The 13,220-nt window shown below is 37.7% G+C and overlaps 1 protein-coding gene across 6 annotated transcripts in view; it reads left to right on the top strand.

The window, feature by feature from the left end:
- MARCHF6 (membrane associated ring-CH-type finger 6) overlaps positions 1-13,220 on the top strand; it is an 82,130-nt gene that overhangs the window by 41,993 nt on the left and 26,917 nt on the right. For all 6 annotated transcript variants that reach the window (XM_072807332.1, XM_072807331.1, XM_072807333.1 and 3 more), the window contains exons 10-17: positions 740-791; positions 5,324-5,382; positions 6,587-6,667; positions 6,910-6,978; positions 7,055-7,129; positions 8,412-8,546; positions 11,377-11,496; positions 12,284-12,384. In XM_072807332.1, coding sequence (XP_072663433.1) covers positions 740-791; positions 5,324-5,382; positions 6,587-6,667; positions 6,910-6,978; positions 7,055-7,129; positions 8,412-8,546; positions 11,377-11,496; positions 12,284-12,384 — 692 coding nt within the window. The remainder of the gene's footprint in view (positions 1-739; positions 792-5,323; positions 5,383-6,586; positions 6,668-6,909; positions 6,979-7,054; positions 7,130-8,411; positions 8,547-11,376; positions 11,497-12,283; positions 12,385-13,220) is intronic.

Below are 13,220 nucleotides of genomic sequence, written 5' to 3'. Positions count from 1 at the left end.
AGAGCAACTTTGCAGCAAACTTTCCAGTTTCATGTTAGGTTTCCACTGTTTGCCGAACCCTGCCTATCCTTACCTTATTAGTAAGGAGTACAACTCAAAGAGAAGGAATAATTCTTTAAAGAACCTGGTCTTTAGGAGAAGTAATGCTCTTTTCTGGGTTCTGTAATACAAAATCACTTGGGATTTTTAAGTGGCTTTGGGTTTCAAGATGACTAGCTATGGGTACTGACTGAAACAGTAATGTCACATAGCAGTCCTCTTGGAGGAGGTGATAAGACATTATCGAGAAGCGGATGAACGGCCAGAAAACCAGAGTGCCATAGACAGAAAAGGGACTGAGGAAGAAAAGCAACCTTACAGAAGCCATAAGAACAAAATGGACACTGGAAAGAAGCACTGTGTGATATACATTGATGTGAAAGTTTAGAATTAATGGGATTTTCAAATTTTCCTCCATTTGGAATTTTTCAGTATCATTTGATTTAAATGAAATCAGGCTATTATTTATGAGAATCTGTGTAGTTTGTAATGGCTTACTAATTTCTGAAGAGGAAATGTTTATGGATTTTTTTTTCCTGCATGTGACATTATGAACTTGAGTTTTATTAGGCTTAGTTTTTTGAGCTATCTAATGAAAAATGAAAAGTTACATGTAATGAAATCTCAACATTATGGGGTGAAAATTTCAGTCTCCTAAGTGGAGTAGTCCATATGTTTTATTAATGCTCTTTTCCTTTAGGAGCATGTCTTCTGGGTGGTGTCTTTAAACACATTGTTCATTCTTGTTTTTGGTAAGTGGCGTTTATGCTGTTATTTAAGATACTGTGATAGGAGTTTAGTTTTCTGGGAGCCTCGTTAGAGCGTTTTATTTTTGTTTGTAAGCACTGGAATACATGAAACAGTTTTAGATAGTCATCCTGTACAGGAAGACGCCAGGTATACAAATACTTTTCTTTCCTAAGCAACGTGAACTACAGTTACCTACCGTCTCTGCTTCTTTTGGGCATTTCCATCTCTTTTCATAGAAGTTGATTTTAGACTGACTTGAGATATGCAGCAGCTTGTCTCTGGAACTGATTTTGTGCTGATTATCTGTGTGTTCTTCCCTTTGACAGAAGATCTTGTTTCTTCTCTCAGAATCCTGCCCAAGACCTTACCAGAGACCCTGGCTTGGGAGCTGTCACTAGAGATGAATATAGTCTTGAGAGAGTAGACCTCTCCCAAGTGGTGTGAAAGCCCTATAGAACCAGATTCCAGTAAACACAAAGTTACTTCTAAACACTTTTCCAACCGCAGCTGTGAGAATTTTGTGACCAAGCATGAGTCCCTTTTTTTGGGAGTAATGGAGAAAGGAAGAGAGGGGTGACAGGTTTTTCTGCTTTGAGAAAGATAAAAGAAAATGAAGCAAAACAATGCCTTAAAATTCAGTTCTTGCATCTCTCAAGGGATTGAAAGTGGAGTCTGATAGAGACAGGATCTTGTTAGATTGTGCTGTGATTTGTGTCTCTTAGAGGCACCTGGGCTCCAGATCACTCTATAGAGATGATCTTTGAGAAATTCCTTCTTGATGCAGGTGAGTTATCCCCCAATCCTGCCTAGGAGGTAGAATAAAGATTTCCCAAGTTTCTTCCGCTGAATCCTAAAGCAAGTATGCTTTGGATTGGGGACCATGTTGCAACACAGAAAGCAGTTGTCTTCAACAGGAAACTATGTAGTCAAGAAGATACTGAATTATATATAAATTTGAAGATGCGACAAATTAATTTCTCATATTCCCTATAAAATATGAACAAAGTTAATTTACAGATATCTTGTTCAAACATAATTGTCTTAAAAGTTCCAGTGATGCTTAATTTTTAGTAGCCATTTAAAATGGTGCAAATTAACTGGACACTCATTCTTTGTTTCCTTTTGCATAGGGGGGGTGAAACATAAAAATGCAGATTATTCTGCATACCTTTTTCTTTCTTTTTTTTTTTTAAGCACTTGTTAGCATTTAATGAACCTCCCCCTATGTGGCTTCAAGCTACCAGAACGCAGGCTCCCCCCACACCCTTTATCTTCTCCTCAGCTCTTCTACTGAAGAATTTGGCCTTTACGATGACAGGCTGTTTTGGGTGCTTTCCCTTTCCCAAAACTTTGTAGTAGCCCGATCGCACCACATCGATAATAGGAGCAGCTCCAGTCTTGTTTTTGGTGGCATTTACCCGTGTCTGCTCACTGACTAAGGTCCATAGTTTATCAAGGTTGACAGTTGGGTTATTTTTCCATTTTGATAAGACAACAGTGCTACTTTGGTAGAAAAGATTTTCTCAACTTCCTTATCAAATGACTTTGTATATCTCAATGTGTTGCAGAAATGGAAAAATTTCCTGTAATTTTGAAAAGGATTTTATAGAATAAAACATAAAGTAACTTTCTTTGTTCATTTAAAAAAAAAAAAAAAGGTTGACAGTTGGGCAGAAGCTCTGGTTCCTCTTTAAGTGGTAATGTCTCATACCGACTTTTCCAAAGTAACCTGGGTGATATTTGTCGAAGTTGATCCTGTGATGATGCATGCCACCAGCATTACCCTGGCCTCCTGGGTGCTTCCAGTGTTTGCCGATGCGGCTGTGGCCATGGCTCACGTGGCCCCGAAGTTTCCGGGTCTTCCCCAGTCTGGATGGCATGTTGGCGGCCCAGAGGAAAAAGGGCCATACCTTTTTCTTTATGTAGAACAATTGGTATATAGAGAGTGTGAAACTATTCTGATTCTTGGCCAAATTTTCTTTCAGAGAAAAATGATCTGTAGATTTAGTCTTTGTTCTTATAAGAAAACGTTAATGCTAAGTTAATGTTTGGAGGAAAGAGTCACCTTTAACATCTGAATTACAGTGGGGCACCTGGCTGGCTCAGTGGGAGGAGCATGCAAATCTTGATCTTCGGGTCAGGAATTTGAGCTTCATGTTGAGGGTAGAGATTTTGGGAAAAAAATGAACTTTAAGAAGTTTAAAAAAAAACTTAAAAAAAAAACCACATGAATTGTAGAAAAGGTAACATATAAAACATATCTCATGGAAGTAAAATTTTTTTCTAATCCAACCTCCTCAGTTTATACTATAAAAAAATTGTTTTAGTAAATCTATGTGTATTATAATTCGGATCTTTTGAAATGAACCAAGTTTTCCTCTTTTTAGGAGTATATTTTCCCTTAAAGGTGAATGATCACTGGGATGAAGCACATCTTTCTTTCCTGCTTGGAGTGCTCTGCTGGAATTTTCTACCTGCAGTTTTGGACATTTGTCGTGTATTTTGCAGAATTAGAACCTTAAAATGCAACTATCTCCTTGTAGAAGGGAATGATACTGAGAAAGTGACCTTTGTCAGGTTTAATCCCATTCGGTAGTAAAATGGAATAGAGAGGTCAGGCAAAAGTTGGTCGAAACAGGCTTTTAATGGGACGCTGTTGTGTGAAGTTCCACAGCCCGCAGGGGAGGGAGAGAGCGGGGGAAGTCTCGCGGGAAGATAGGGGCAGGGTGGCATTTCAGTTACGACAAGGGTTACAGGTCTTTGTTTTTTTTTTTTTTTTTTTTTTTTTGGTTACAGGTCTTTGTAAGCTAAGTTAGGGTAGGGCAGCAAGGCAGCGTCGGCAGGAAAGATGGGGGTGGGGCGGCAAGGCGGCGTCATTGGGAGGTTGCTGGCCTGGGGTCGGCCGTTTTGAGGTTTTGAGGTTCCCAGTCTCGCCAGCCCAATAACCTTAATTTGGGATACTTATCTAGTGGTTGCTGTGTAATGGGATAGAAATTGATTGTTAACAATTGGTGCCTCGGGCAAATATTTAGATATGTAAATAGAGTTGGAACTTGAAAATTTGCCTTTCCCAGGGGCCTGTTTGAGTCATCCTCAGAGTTGGGTGAAACAACAAAATAGGAAAAACTCTGCATATAGTTTTTTTTTTTTTAATTCCTTAAGAATTTCTTGTGCTTTATATTATAATACACATATTAGTAAAAAAATGTGTATATAACTTATAAATTCCAATATGTTGGGAATACTTGTTCAGAAAAATTTCTACCCATGGAATACTTAATTAAAAAGGTTCTGAGGCCAGATCCCTATAAATTCACTCTGACTTTTGTCTTAATGATTGGATCTCCTCCTTCCCTGAAAATCTATGCTACTTAATTAATTTTGCCATAAGGAAAATAATTCAATTTTATTAAGGAAAAAAATTTTATTAACATGACAAGAAGACTTGAAGAGACTATAAAAATTTTTACTATGAAAATTTTAAGAATAGTTTTTCATTTAACCATAGTATTATTGTCACTCTGTACTAAATTAACAGATTTCAGTATTTCCTGACAATCCATCATATTAAAAATTCCTAGATTGGCTCCTTCAGTGTCATTTTACGGTTGGTTCATTTGAGGGAGGATACAAATAGGGGCTACATTACTTTTGGTTAAGTTCCTTTTTTTTTTTTTTTTTAAGATTTTATTTATTTATTCATGAGAGACACACAGAGAGAGGCAGAGACATAGGCAGAGGGAGAAGCAGGCTCCCTGCCGGAAGCCCAATGCAGGACTCAGGACTTGATCCCTGGACTCCAAGATCACGCCATGCTGAGCTACCCAGGCGTGTCCCAAGTTTAAGTTCCTTTTGATCTAGGATATTCTTCTCTTTGCTCCCCTCATCCACCCCTACCCTAGTTTGTCATTGATTTGTTAAAGAGTGCTTTGGATTCTACATTTGTTCAGTTGCATCCTGTATGACGTCCACCACCTTGTTCCTTTGTCTCCATACTTCCTTTAAACTGGAACATCTAAGTAACATCTTAGGTAACCTGAACCTGTTTGTTCAGAAGAAGCAAGACAGGTGTGCAATTCTTTCCCTCCAGTTACCAGCTTTCAGGGTGTAAGGAATTGATGTGCTATTTTCATGGATGAGGGAAGTGTTTTTTCTTCTGCTTTTTTTTCTTTTGTGTTTCATTTTGTTTGTTTTGTTTGGCTTTCCCCTTTTTGAGTATTATGAACTTGTGGATTTGTAAAGCATTCAGTGTATTTCCATCAGTTTCTGTCATTCTTTGATGCTCATATCATCCTTTCTTTGGCGTGTAAGACCCTCTTCATGATGGTTCCTCTGTCCTTTTGCCATGAGCCTATTAGATCTTTGATATCTTTGTTGTTGTCTGGCTATAGGGAATGTCCTAGGCAGTACATTTTTGGCTCCAGTTCGGAATCTTCCATTTCTGAAAAAAGTCCTGGTTTCTTTTATTGTGGGTTGGTACTATGTTCATTGTTTTGGTTTTGAAGTTTTCATTTAATTTTTCTCCCCCTTTTAGCATTTTGCCCTTACCACATTGGTCATTTCTCCCTTGTTGGTTTGGGATTTGAAGAACATGTGAGTATAATACTTTTACAAACTTGCTTTCATTACTTGCCTCCAAATTGGGTATTTGTTGAATAAACGATAGTGTTGTAAAGAGTGCCTTCATTTCTCAGTTTGCCTTATGCAAAGGCATAGTTATGCAACATGATCTCATTATTTTTTTAAACTAACAGTGGCTCAAGACCTACGAGGTCATGTTGCTAGTTAAGAAAAACATGTTCTGAATCCTGTGTTGCACTATCTTCCTTCCTGTTGGGTGGGCCAAAGGCACACTATTGAAAGGTTTTCTTATAGGCTGATTTTTGACCCATTCCATTAACTTGTATGTTCCCTTCTTTCCCTTTTCTTCAACTTTTCCATAGTGAATTTAGAAAAGTAACAGTATACCAGTCAGCTAAAAAAAGAAGGGTTGGTCTGTCTTGGAATGATAGGCTATACTGTTTTCTAAAGAATTTATTTTAATTTTGACATTCTGTTGTTTTTAAAGGTAGATAAATATTGGGATGTCAACTACAACTGTTTTCCAGGAGCCCCAGAAAGAACTAGTCTTTTAAGGAAGAACTAATATTTTTGGAATGTTCTGTTCAATTTATGTATGTGAATCCTGAAAGATCATTCTGAAGTGTTCTGAAAGAGCAAGGAGATGTGTTCCAATATTCAGTGCAGCTTTCAGTTCTTGCTGGTTGAACACAAAAACTTGAAAGGTTCAGATACATGCTTTGATAAATTTGAATTTCCAAACTACCAGCACTTGCTGTCTCAAATTCAGGAATCTAAAATATTTGTCACTGTCCAAACTTTTAATTTCTGTAAGTTGAAAATGGAACAGATTTGGAAAGCAAGGGAAACTTAAACAATCACTTCTGGGGGTAGGAGGTGAGGCTGAGTAGTACCTGGTGGGTGGGCTGCTCAGACAGTGCGCTGCTACTTTCATTGCTCAGCCCACAGTCCCTCTCAGGGGTAGAATAGAGTGCAGACTAGTGTAGTACAACTTTGGTTTTTATAAAATTTAATTTACTCTGATTTTATTTTGTTTGAGTAGAACACTAGTAGGAGAATCTGGTTTGCAGAGATGTCATTCAAGGGGGTTTTATAGTTTTCTGGTTGTAAGTTGCTGAAACAGTTCACTTTGAGTCTGTTCGTATTATTTACTACATTGTTAAACTGGGAGGTAGACCATATGGTAAAATTAAATTCTATTTATTTTTATTTCTAGGTCCAAGCATCTCATTTTGAAGGTCTAATCACAACCATAGTTGGGTATATACTTTTAGCAATAACACTGATAATTTGTCATGTATCCTTTAATGAACTAACATGGATGTTTGGTGATACTGTTATTCATACTAAAGAGTTGTTCCTGTTAAGGACAAATCTGTTTCTCTTCTGTCCTCTCAGTAAATGTTGTAGCTCTTTGTAGTGAGGATGAGGGCATACAAAGCATAAAATAAATTCTATCAAGTAATACATGTTGCCTATATAAGTACCTATTCCTTTGTACCTTTAAATACTCAATTTTTCCTTGACTAAATGCTATAGGGGTTGGCAACTCTTGTTAAATTTCATAGGTCTCGTCGCTTGCTGGGAGTCTGCTATATTGTTGTTAAGGTAATTCCTGTTACAAGTTAATACTGGAAATGATTTCTCCCTGTTTGGATATTGATGGTCTTTGTCTTTACTTAAGGTCTCTTTGTTAGTGGTGGTAGAGATTGGAGTGTTCCCTCTCATTTGTGGATGGTGGCTGGATATCTGTTCCTTGGTAAGTTTGATACTCATTGTATAATTTAATAATGGAAAGGCATCAAAAAGGGAAGTCTTTAGAATGGACTCCTTTTAAGGGAAACTATGTGATAATAATTGGCTTTTTTTCTCCCTGAAAACATCATTGTAAAGTCTTAATGTTAAGAATTTTTCCTGAGTACCTGATTTTTTTGAGGCTTTATGCAAATTTGCCAAGAGTATTTTGACTGGAACTTCTCTAATAACCAGTGAAGAATTTTTGTACTCATTTTACTCTCCTAATTTTATATACCAAGATATTATACATATAAATACCTAGACATTATACACATAAAGGGAACAATCTGATAAGACTGTCTTTGTAATAATAAATTCAACTCTGACCATTTCTTTTAACTAAGATGCTTAATCCTGATTATAATTTTTAATAGCTATCAGTGATAGTCAAGTTTCGACTTTTCAAAAATATTTTGTATATAGAAACATGCTGCCTTTGGTTCTGAGATAACATTTACATTTACTGAGCTTGGGTAGCTCAGTCGGTTAAGCATCTGAGTCTTGGTTTGGCTCATGTCATGATCTCAGGGTTGTGAGATTGAGCCTCACGTATGGCTCCACACTCAGTGGGGAGACTGCTTAAGATTCTGTTCATCTCCCCCTCCCTCCTGTGTGTGTGTGCGCTTGTGCTCTCTCAAAAAAATAAAATTTAATAAAATTTAAAAGAAAACAAAAACTTGTCATGAATGCAGACCTGTAATCATGCAAAGAAGGTATTGGGTTTTTTTTTCTTTAAGAGTTATTTATTAGAGAGAGAGTGTGTGTGAGTGGTGGAGGAGATGGGGCAGAGGGAGGGGGAGAGAGAAACCCAAGGTGCCAAGTGCAGAGAACAACTCAGTGGAGCCTGAGGTGTGGGGCTCGATCTCAGGACCCTGGAATCAGACCTGAGCCAAAACCAAGAATGGGCATGCTCAACCATCTGTGCTACCCAGGCGCCCTGGAAAGAAGGTATTATTAACAAATGGCTCTTTCACAGTAGCAGCATTAGTAAAGTTCTGATTCACCAATTAGTTTATCAGTCTTCTTATATTTAAATTTTTAAAGTGTCATTATACATCCCTGAAGTAGAATCCAAACTTATCATTTATATTTCTGTGATGCTATGAAATGACATTAAAAGAACTGTAATTCTAGAATATCATAATCCATACACACAGTGATTTATTCGCTTCCTAGAAAATAGAGATGTTGATTTGGTAGATGTAAGTGATACAGATCTCTCTCACCTGTTCTGCTTTGATTAGGAAATGTTTGATGCTACTCTGAAAGATCGAGAACTGAGTTTTCAGTCAGCTCCAGGTACTACCATGTTTCTGCATTGGCTAGTGGGAATGGTGTATGTGTTCTACTTTGCTTCCTTCATCCTGTTGCTGAGAGAGGTAAGTTCTACAAGAAAATGCCAACACTGTAAATTTATAGGAAGGACTTTTGTTAGGCTATGACGATCTCCTAACTAGTTTTCTCTAATTTAGTCTAAGAGGGAATAGCTGATGAGTTTGGCTTTATTTCTTTAAACTCTTTTTAGTCGTTTCTTTCAAAAATTGACAAGTTTTAATAGAAATCTGTCTATGATTAGAATTTGAAAGATAAGTAGATTGAGGGGAAAAAACTCAAAGTACTTGTTTTATTTGATAGGTATTAGGACCATCTACTCATACAAGTTGTTGAAATTTTATGTGATGTGAATCTGTCTTGGACTCCATTCAAGGAAATACAGTGCTGGAAATACCCAAAGGGGATATGGTTTTGTAGGATCAAAATGTAAAATAAGTGTTAATCAAGCCCCTTAAGTTTGGAATTATAGTGAGGGTCCTTTATGATTCCAATTCATTTGCCAGATGGGTATCTTCACTAATCCTATTTTTAGAATATAGTCCTTACTGATTTGAAGAGTGCAAGTAGGGTCAGTATTTAATTAGTGTACATCTCATGCTCAGTCATTCTGATGCAGTGGGAAGTACAAAAGGAGTAATTCTGACAAGCGTACTTGCTGCTATATATTCTTTCCTTAAATATTACTGCATATTCACTCTGGGCCAGACATTGTGCTAAGGTAATAGTAAGAAAGAAAAACACAATCCCCATCCTTTTTGATTGTATATCCTGGGAAGCAATACAGCCATCAGACAAGTCAGCTTATTCCATTGAGAGAAGTGATGGAGAAGTGCAGGGCAGGAAAATGTGCAGGGCTGCCAGAGGAGACCACCTAATCCAGTGTGAATACAATACAAAAGCACCAAGGCTTAATGCTATTCTTGGTGTACTTTGTTCTTTGAGAGATTGAGGAGTTAAAGACGAGGCTAGGGTCAAAGTGTTCTCCTGAATTATATAGTGAAAGTTTAGTAAAGTTTATTTGCAAAGAAAACTTGTATTCTTTCTTTTTTTTTTTTAAGATTTTATTTATTTATTCATGAGAGACATAGAGAGAGGGGCAGACACATAGGCAGAGGGAGAACCAGGCTCCCTGCAGGGAGCCTGATAACGAGACTTGATCCTAGGACCCTGGGATCATGCTCTGATCTGAAAGCAGATGCTCAACCATTGAGCAACCCAGGGGTCCCTGTATTCTTTCTTTGAAATAAGCAATTGAGACTAATCTTTTCAAAACTGTAATTATGTGTAACCTCTGAATTACAGTGTTCAGTGATAAAATTTTTTACATTAGAGTTTTTCATCTTCTCAGTGTGGTGGGTTTTTTATTGGTACAGAATCCTCATATTGGGGAGCTGGATGGAATCTTAGAGGTCGTATACCCCCTCACTCGGAAGATGGAGAAATACAGTTTGGGCAGTTAAGGGGCTTTACATGGGGTAACTCAATGAATTTGGACCACCAAGGACTAATACCTAGACTCTGTCACCCACAGCCTCTTGGGTTAATGATTGCCCTGTCACCCACAGCCTCTTGGGTTAATGATTTCCATTAAGAAAGGGAAAAAAGATGTAGACAGTAGAATGAAAATGCTGAGAAACTTTAGGGTTTCTTAATAAGGTAATTCCTCTTGGGAGTATAAGACTGGAATCAGTTCTTCTATTTAGAGCATTTATAAATTGCAGTTAATTCTTTTACCAGATGATGCAATACAGTGACAGTTTATTATTATTATTTTTATTTCTTATTTATTTATTTTTAAAAATTTTATTCGAGAGAGAGAGAGAAAGGCAAAGGAAGAAGCAGGCTCTTAGCAAGGAGCCCGATGTGGGACTCGATCCTGGATCCCAGGGATCATTACATGAGCCGAAGGCAGACACTCAGCTGCTGAGCCCCCCAGGCGTCCCATAGTGACAGTTTTTTTTCAAAAAAGCTTTTCACCTCAGAGACTTAAATTTCTTGACAAAATTTTTTTTTTAATATTTTATTTATTTATTCATGAGAGACACACAGAGAGAGAGAGAGAGAGAGAGAGGCAGAGACACAGGCAGAGGGAGAAGCAGGCTCCATGCAGAGAGCCTGATGTGGGACTCAATCCCAGGACTCCAGGATCATGCCCTGGGCCAAAGGCAGGCGCTAAACCGCTGAGCCACCCAGGGATCCCTGATTTCTTGACAAATTGTACTTAAATTTTTTTCATAGAATGAATAAAAGCATCAAAGGACATCAAACAAAAGATACAGTTTTTATATAGGTTCAGATTTAGGAACTTTTTCTTTCTTTGTTTCTTTCTCTCTCTCTCCCCCTCTTCCTCCCTCCCTCCCTCCCTCCCTCCCTTCCTTCCTTCCTTCCTTCTTATATTTGTTTATTTGAGAGAGAGTACACAGTCAGGGAGAGGGAGAAGCAGGCTCCTTGCTGAGCAGGGACTCCAGGATCATGACCTGAGCTGAAGGCAGATGCTTAACTGACTGAACCACCCAGGCACCCCACAGACTTCTTTTCATAAGAAAGAGAGCCATGTGAATTTTCTGGTGCCCATTTTTTTAAGAAGCCAAAATTCTAAGAGCTTATTTTTATGTTAATATTTTAGTTCATATACAGAGTCTGAAGATATTTATAGTTTTTTTTTTTAAGATTTTTTTTTTTTTATTCATGAGAGAGACAGAGAGAGAAAGATGCAGAGACACAGGCAGAGGGAGAAGCAAGCCCCCATGCAGGGAGCCTGACGTGGAACTTGATCCCAGGTCTCCAGGATCATACCTTGGGCTGCAGGCGGCGCTAAACCGCTGTGCCACGGGGGCTCCCCGAGTATTTATAGTTTTTAAAATATATTTGCAGGTACTTCGACCTGGTGTCTTATGGTTTCTAAGAAATTTGAATGATCCAGATTTTAATCCAGTACAGGAAATGATCCATTTGCCCATTTATAGGCATCTCCGAAGATTTATCTTGTCAGTGGTGAGCATACCTTTTTATTGTTTTTCAGGTGAAGTCTGTTACCCTTTTGTTTTATTGGGGGTTTTTTTGGGTCAGGGATTGGTAGAGTAGCTATATTAAATAATCTATGTTTATCAAAGCTTGTAGAACTTCATTGTCAAATAGCTGTTTTATTGGTTACTTTGATAAAGTAAATAAAATGCTTACTAAGACAAAAATGCTGTCTAGTTCTTCAGTGGCATAATTGCCAAATTATGGGTTTCTGAATTACATTAAATTTCATTGGAGCAAAAAAAAAAAAAAATTCAGTGGAGCAGTGGAGATATATTAATAGCTTCTGAATTAACTCTTAACAGAAGTATGTCAAAGCTTTTTCCCCCGCATAGAAGAAATCCTCTAGTTAAAGCTAAGTGTCTCTGAAATAAAATTTTAAAAGCAATATTGTGCCCTTTGGAAAATTTTTAGCCGTTAACATTAGGATCATGTCTTAAAATACTTACAGGTAATTTATTAAGTTGCAGGCAATTCTGGTCCTTCATTGTAAGTTTCTGAGTCTCTGTTCAAATACCATGCAGTGGTTATCTTTTGTGGCTCCTGTTAAAGCCCTTGTGTCCTAGAGAGAGAGGAGCTGCCTTCCCAAGAATGCATTCTCTCCAGAATGACCCAAGTCTAGTGTGTGGAGTGAGAGCACTCTGGGCCATGCATGGGTGTAGACTTGGATTGTGTATTGGTTGAGTATGTTCAGAAGTCTGCTTGTCTCTCATGGGAATGATTCACAGTGGTGTCATGTCTTTTTTTCTTACTGCAGATTGTCTTTGGCTCCATTGTCCTCCTGATGCTCTGGCTTCCTATACGTATAATTAAGAGTTTGCTGCCTAATTTTCTTCCATACAATGTCATGCTCTACAGGTGAGTTTTTGAATTTGGAAGCTTTACTAATTTAGCTCCGTTGATATCAGAGTGCATATATTTAAAACATTCATTTCTTAACAGATATTGGAAATCATGTGATAGTTGCATTTTTGCCATTTTAGATTATATAAACATTAGTTTAGCAGGTTCATTTTCCAAAGGAAGACTTAATTATTTTTCTGCAAATGAAGTATGCCTTTGTTCAGCATTGAAATGTTTACTACTTAATGAGAGCATGTTAGCCACAAACATCTTTTATATGAAAAGCACATCATAAGGTATGTAACCATAGTTGTACATTTAATTATAGATTAAAAATAAGATATAAGGCGTATGGATGGAAAATCTTTTTGATTTAAAAGCTTAAATCACCCAGAAACCTACTCTCTACCACTCCTCCTATATTCCTTTTTTCAGTTACTTGGTATTACAGAAATCTGCCAAGAAATTGGATTTCTTCCTCAGATTTCTCATTAGTCTTTAAATTTTTTAAGTCTCATCTTTAAGAAGTTTTATTTAATTATTTTAGAGAGAGAGTGTGTGGATGGGGGAAGAGGCAGAGAGAGGAGAGAGAGAGAATCCTTAAGTGATTCCCCACTGAGCATGGAGCCCTAAGGGCTGGCTCCCAGGACTCTGAGATCATGACGTGAGCTGAATTCAAAAGTCAGAGGCTTAGCCAACTCAGCCACCCAGGCACTCCAAGTCTAATTTTTAAAAATCTTTTATCTAATCCAACTTGATTTACTACTTCCTTAGCTTAGGCCTTCCTCTTGTTCTCCATTATAAACCATCCTTTACACCCCTGCCTCTTCCTCCATTATCTACATGATAAT

Source organism: Canis lupus, chromosome 31 (assembly GCF_048164855.1).
Source record: "Canis lupus baileyi chromosome 31, mCanLup2.hap1, whole genome shotgun sequence".
Classification (NCBI taxonomy): domain Eukaryota; kingdom Metazoa; phylum Chordata; class Mammalia; order Carnivora; family Canidae; genus Canis; species Canis lupus.
Note: the sequence above shows the minus strand (reverse complement) of the source record. Positions and strands in the feature narration are given on the sequence as shown.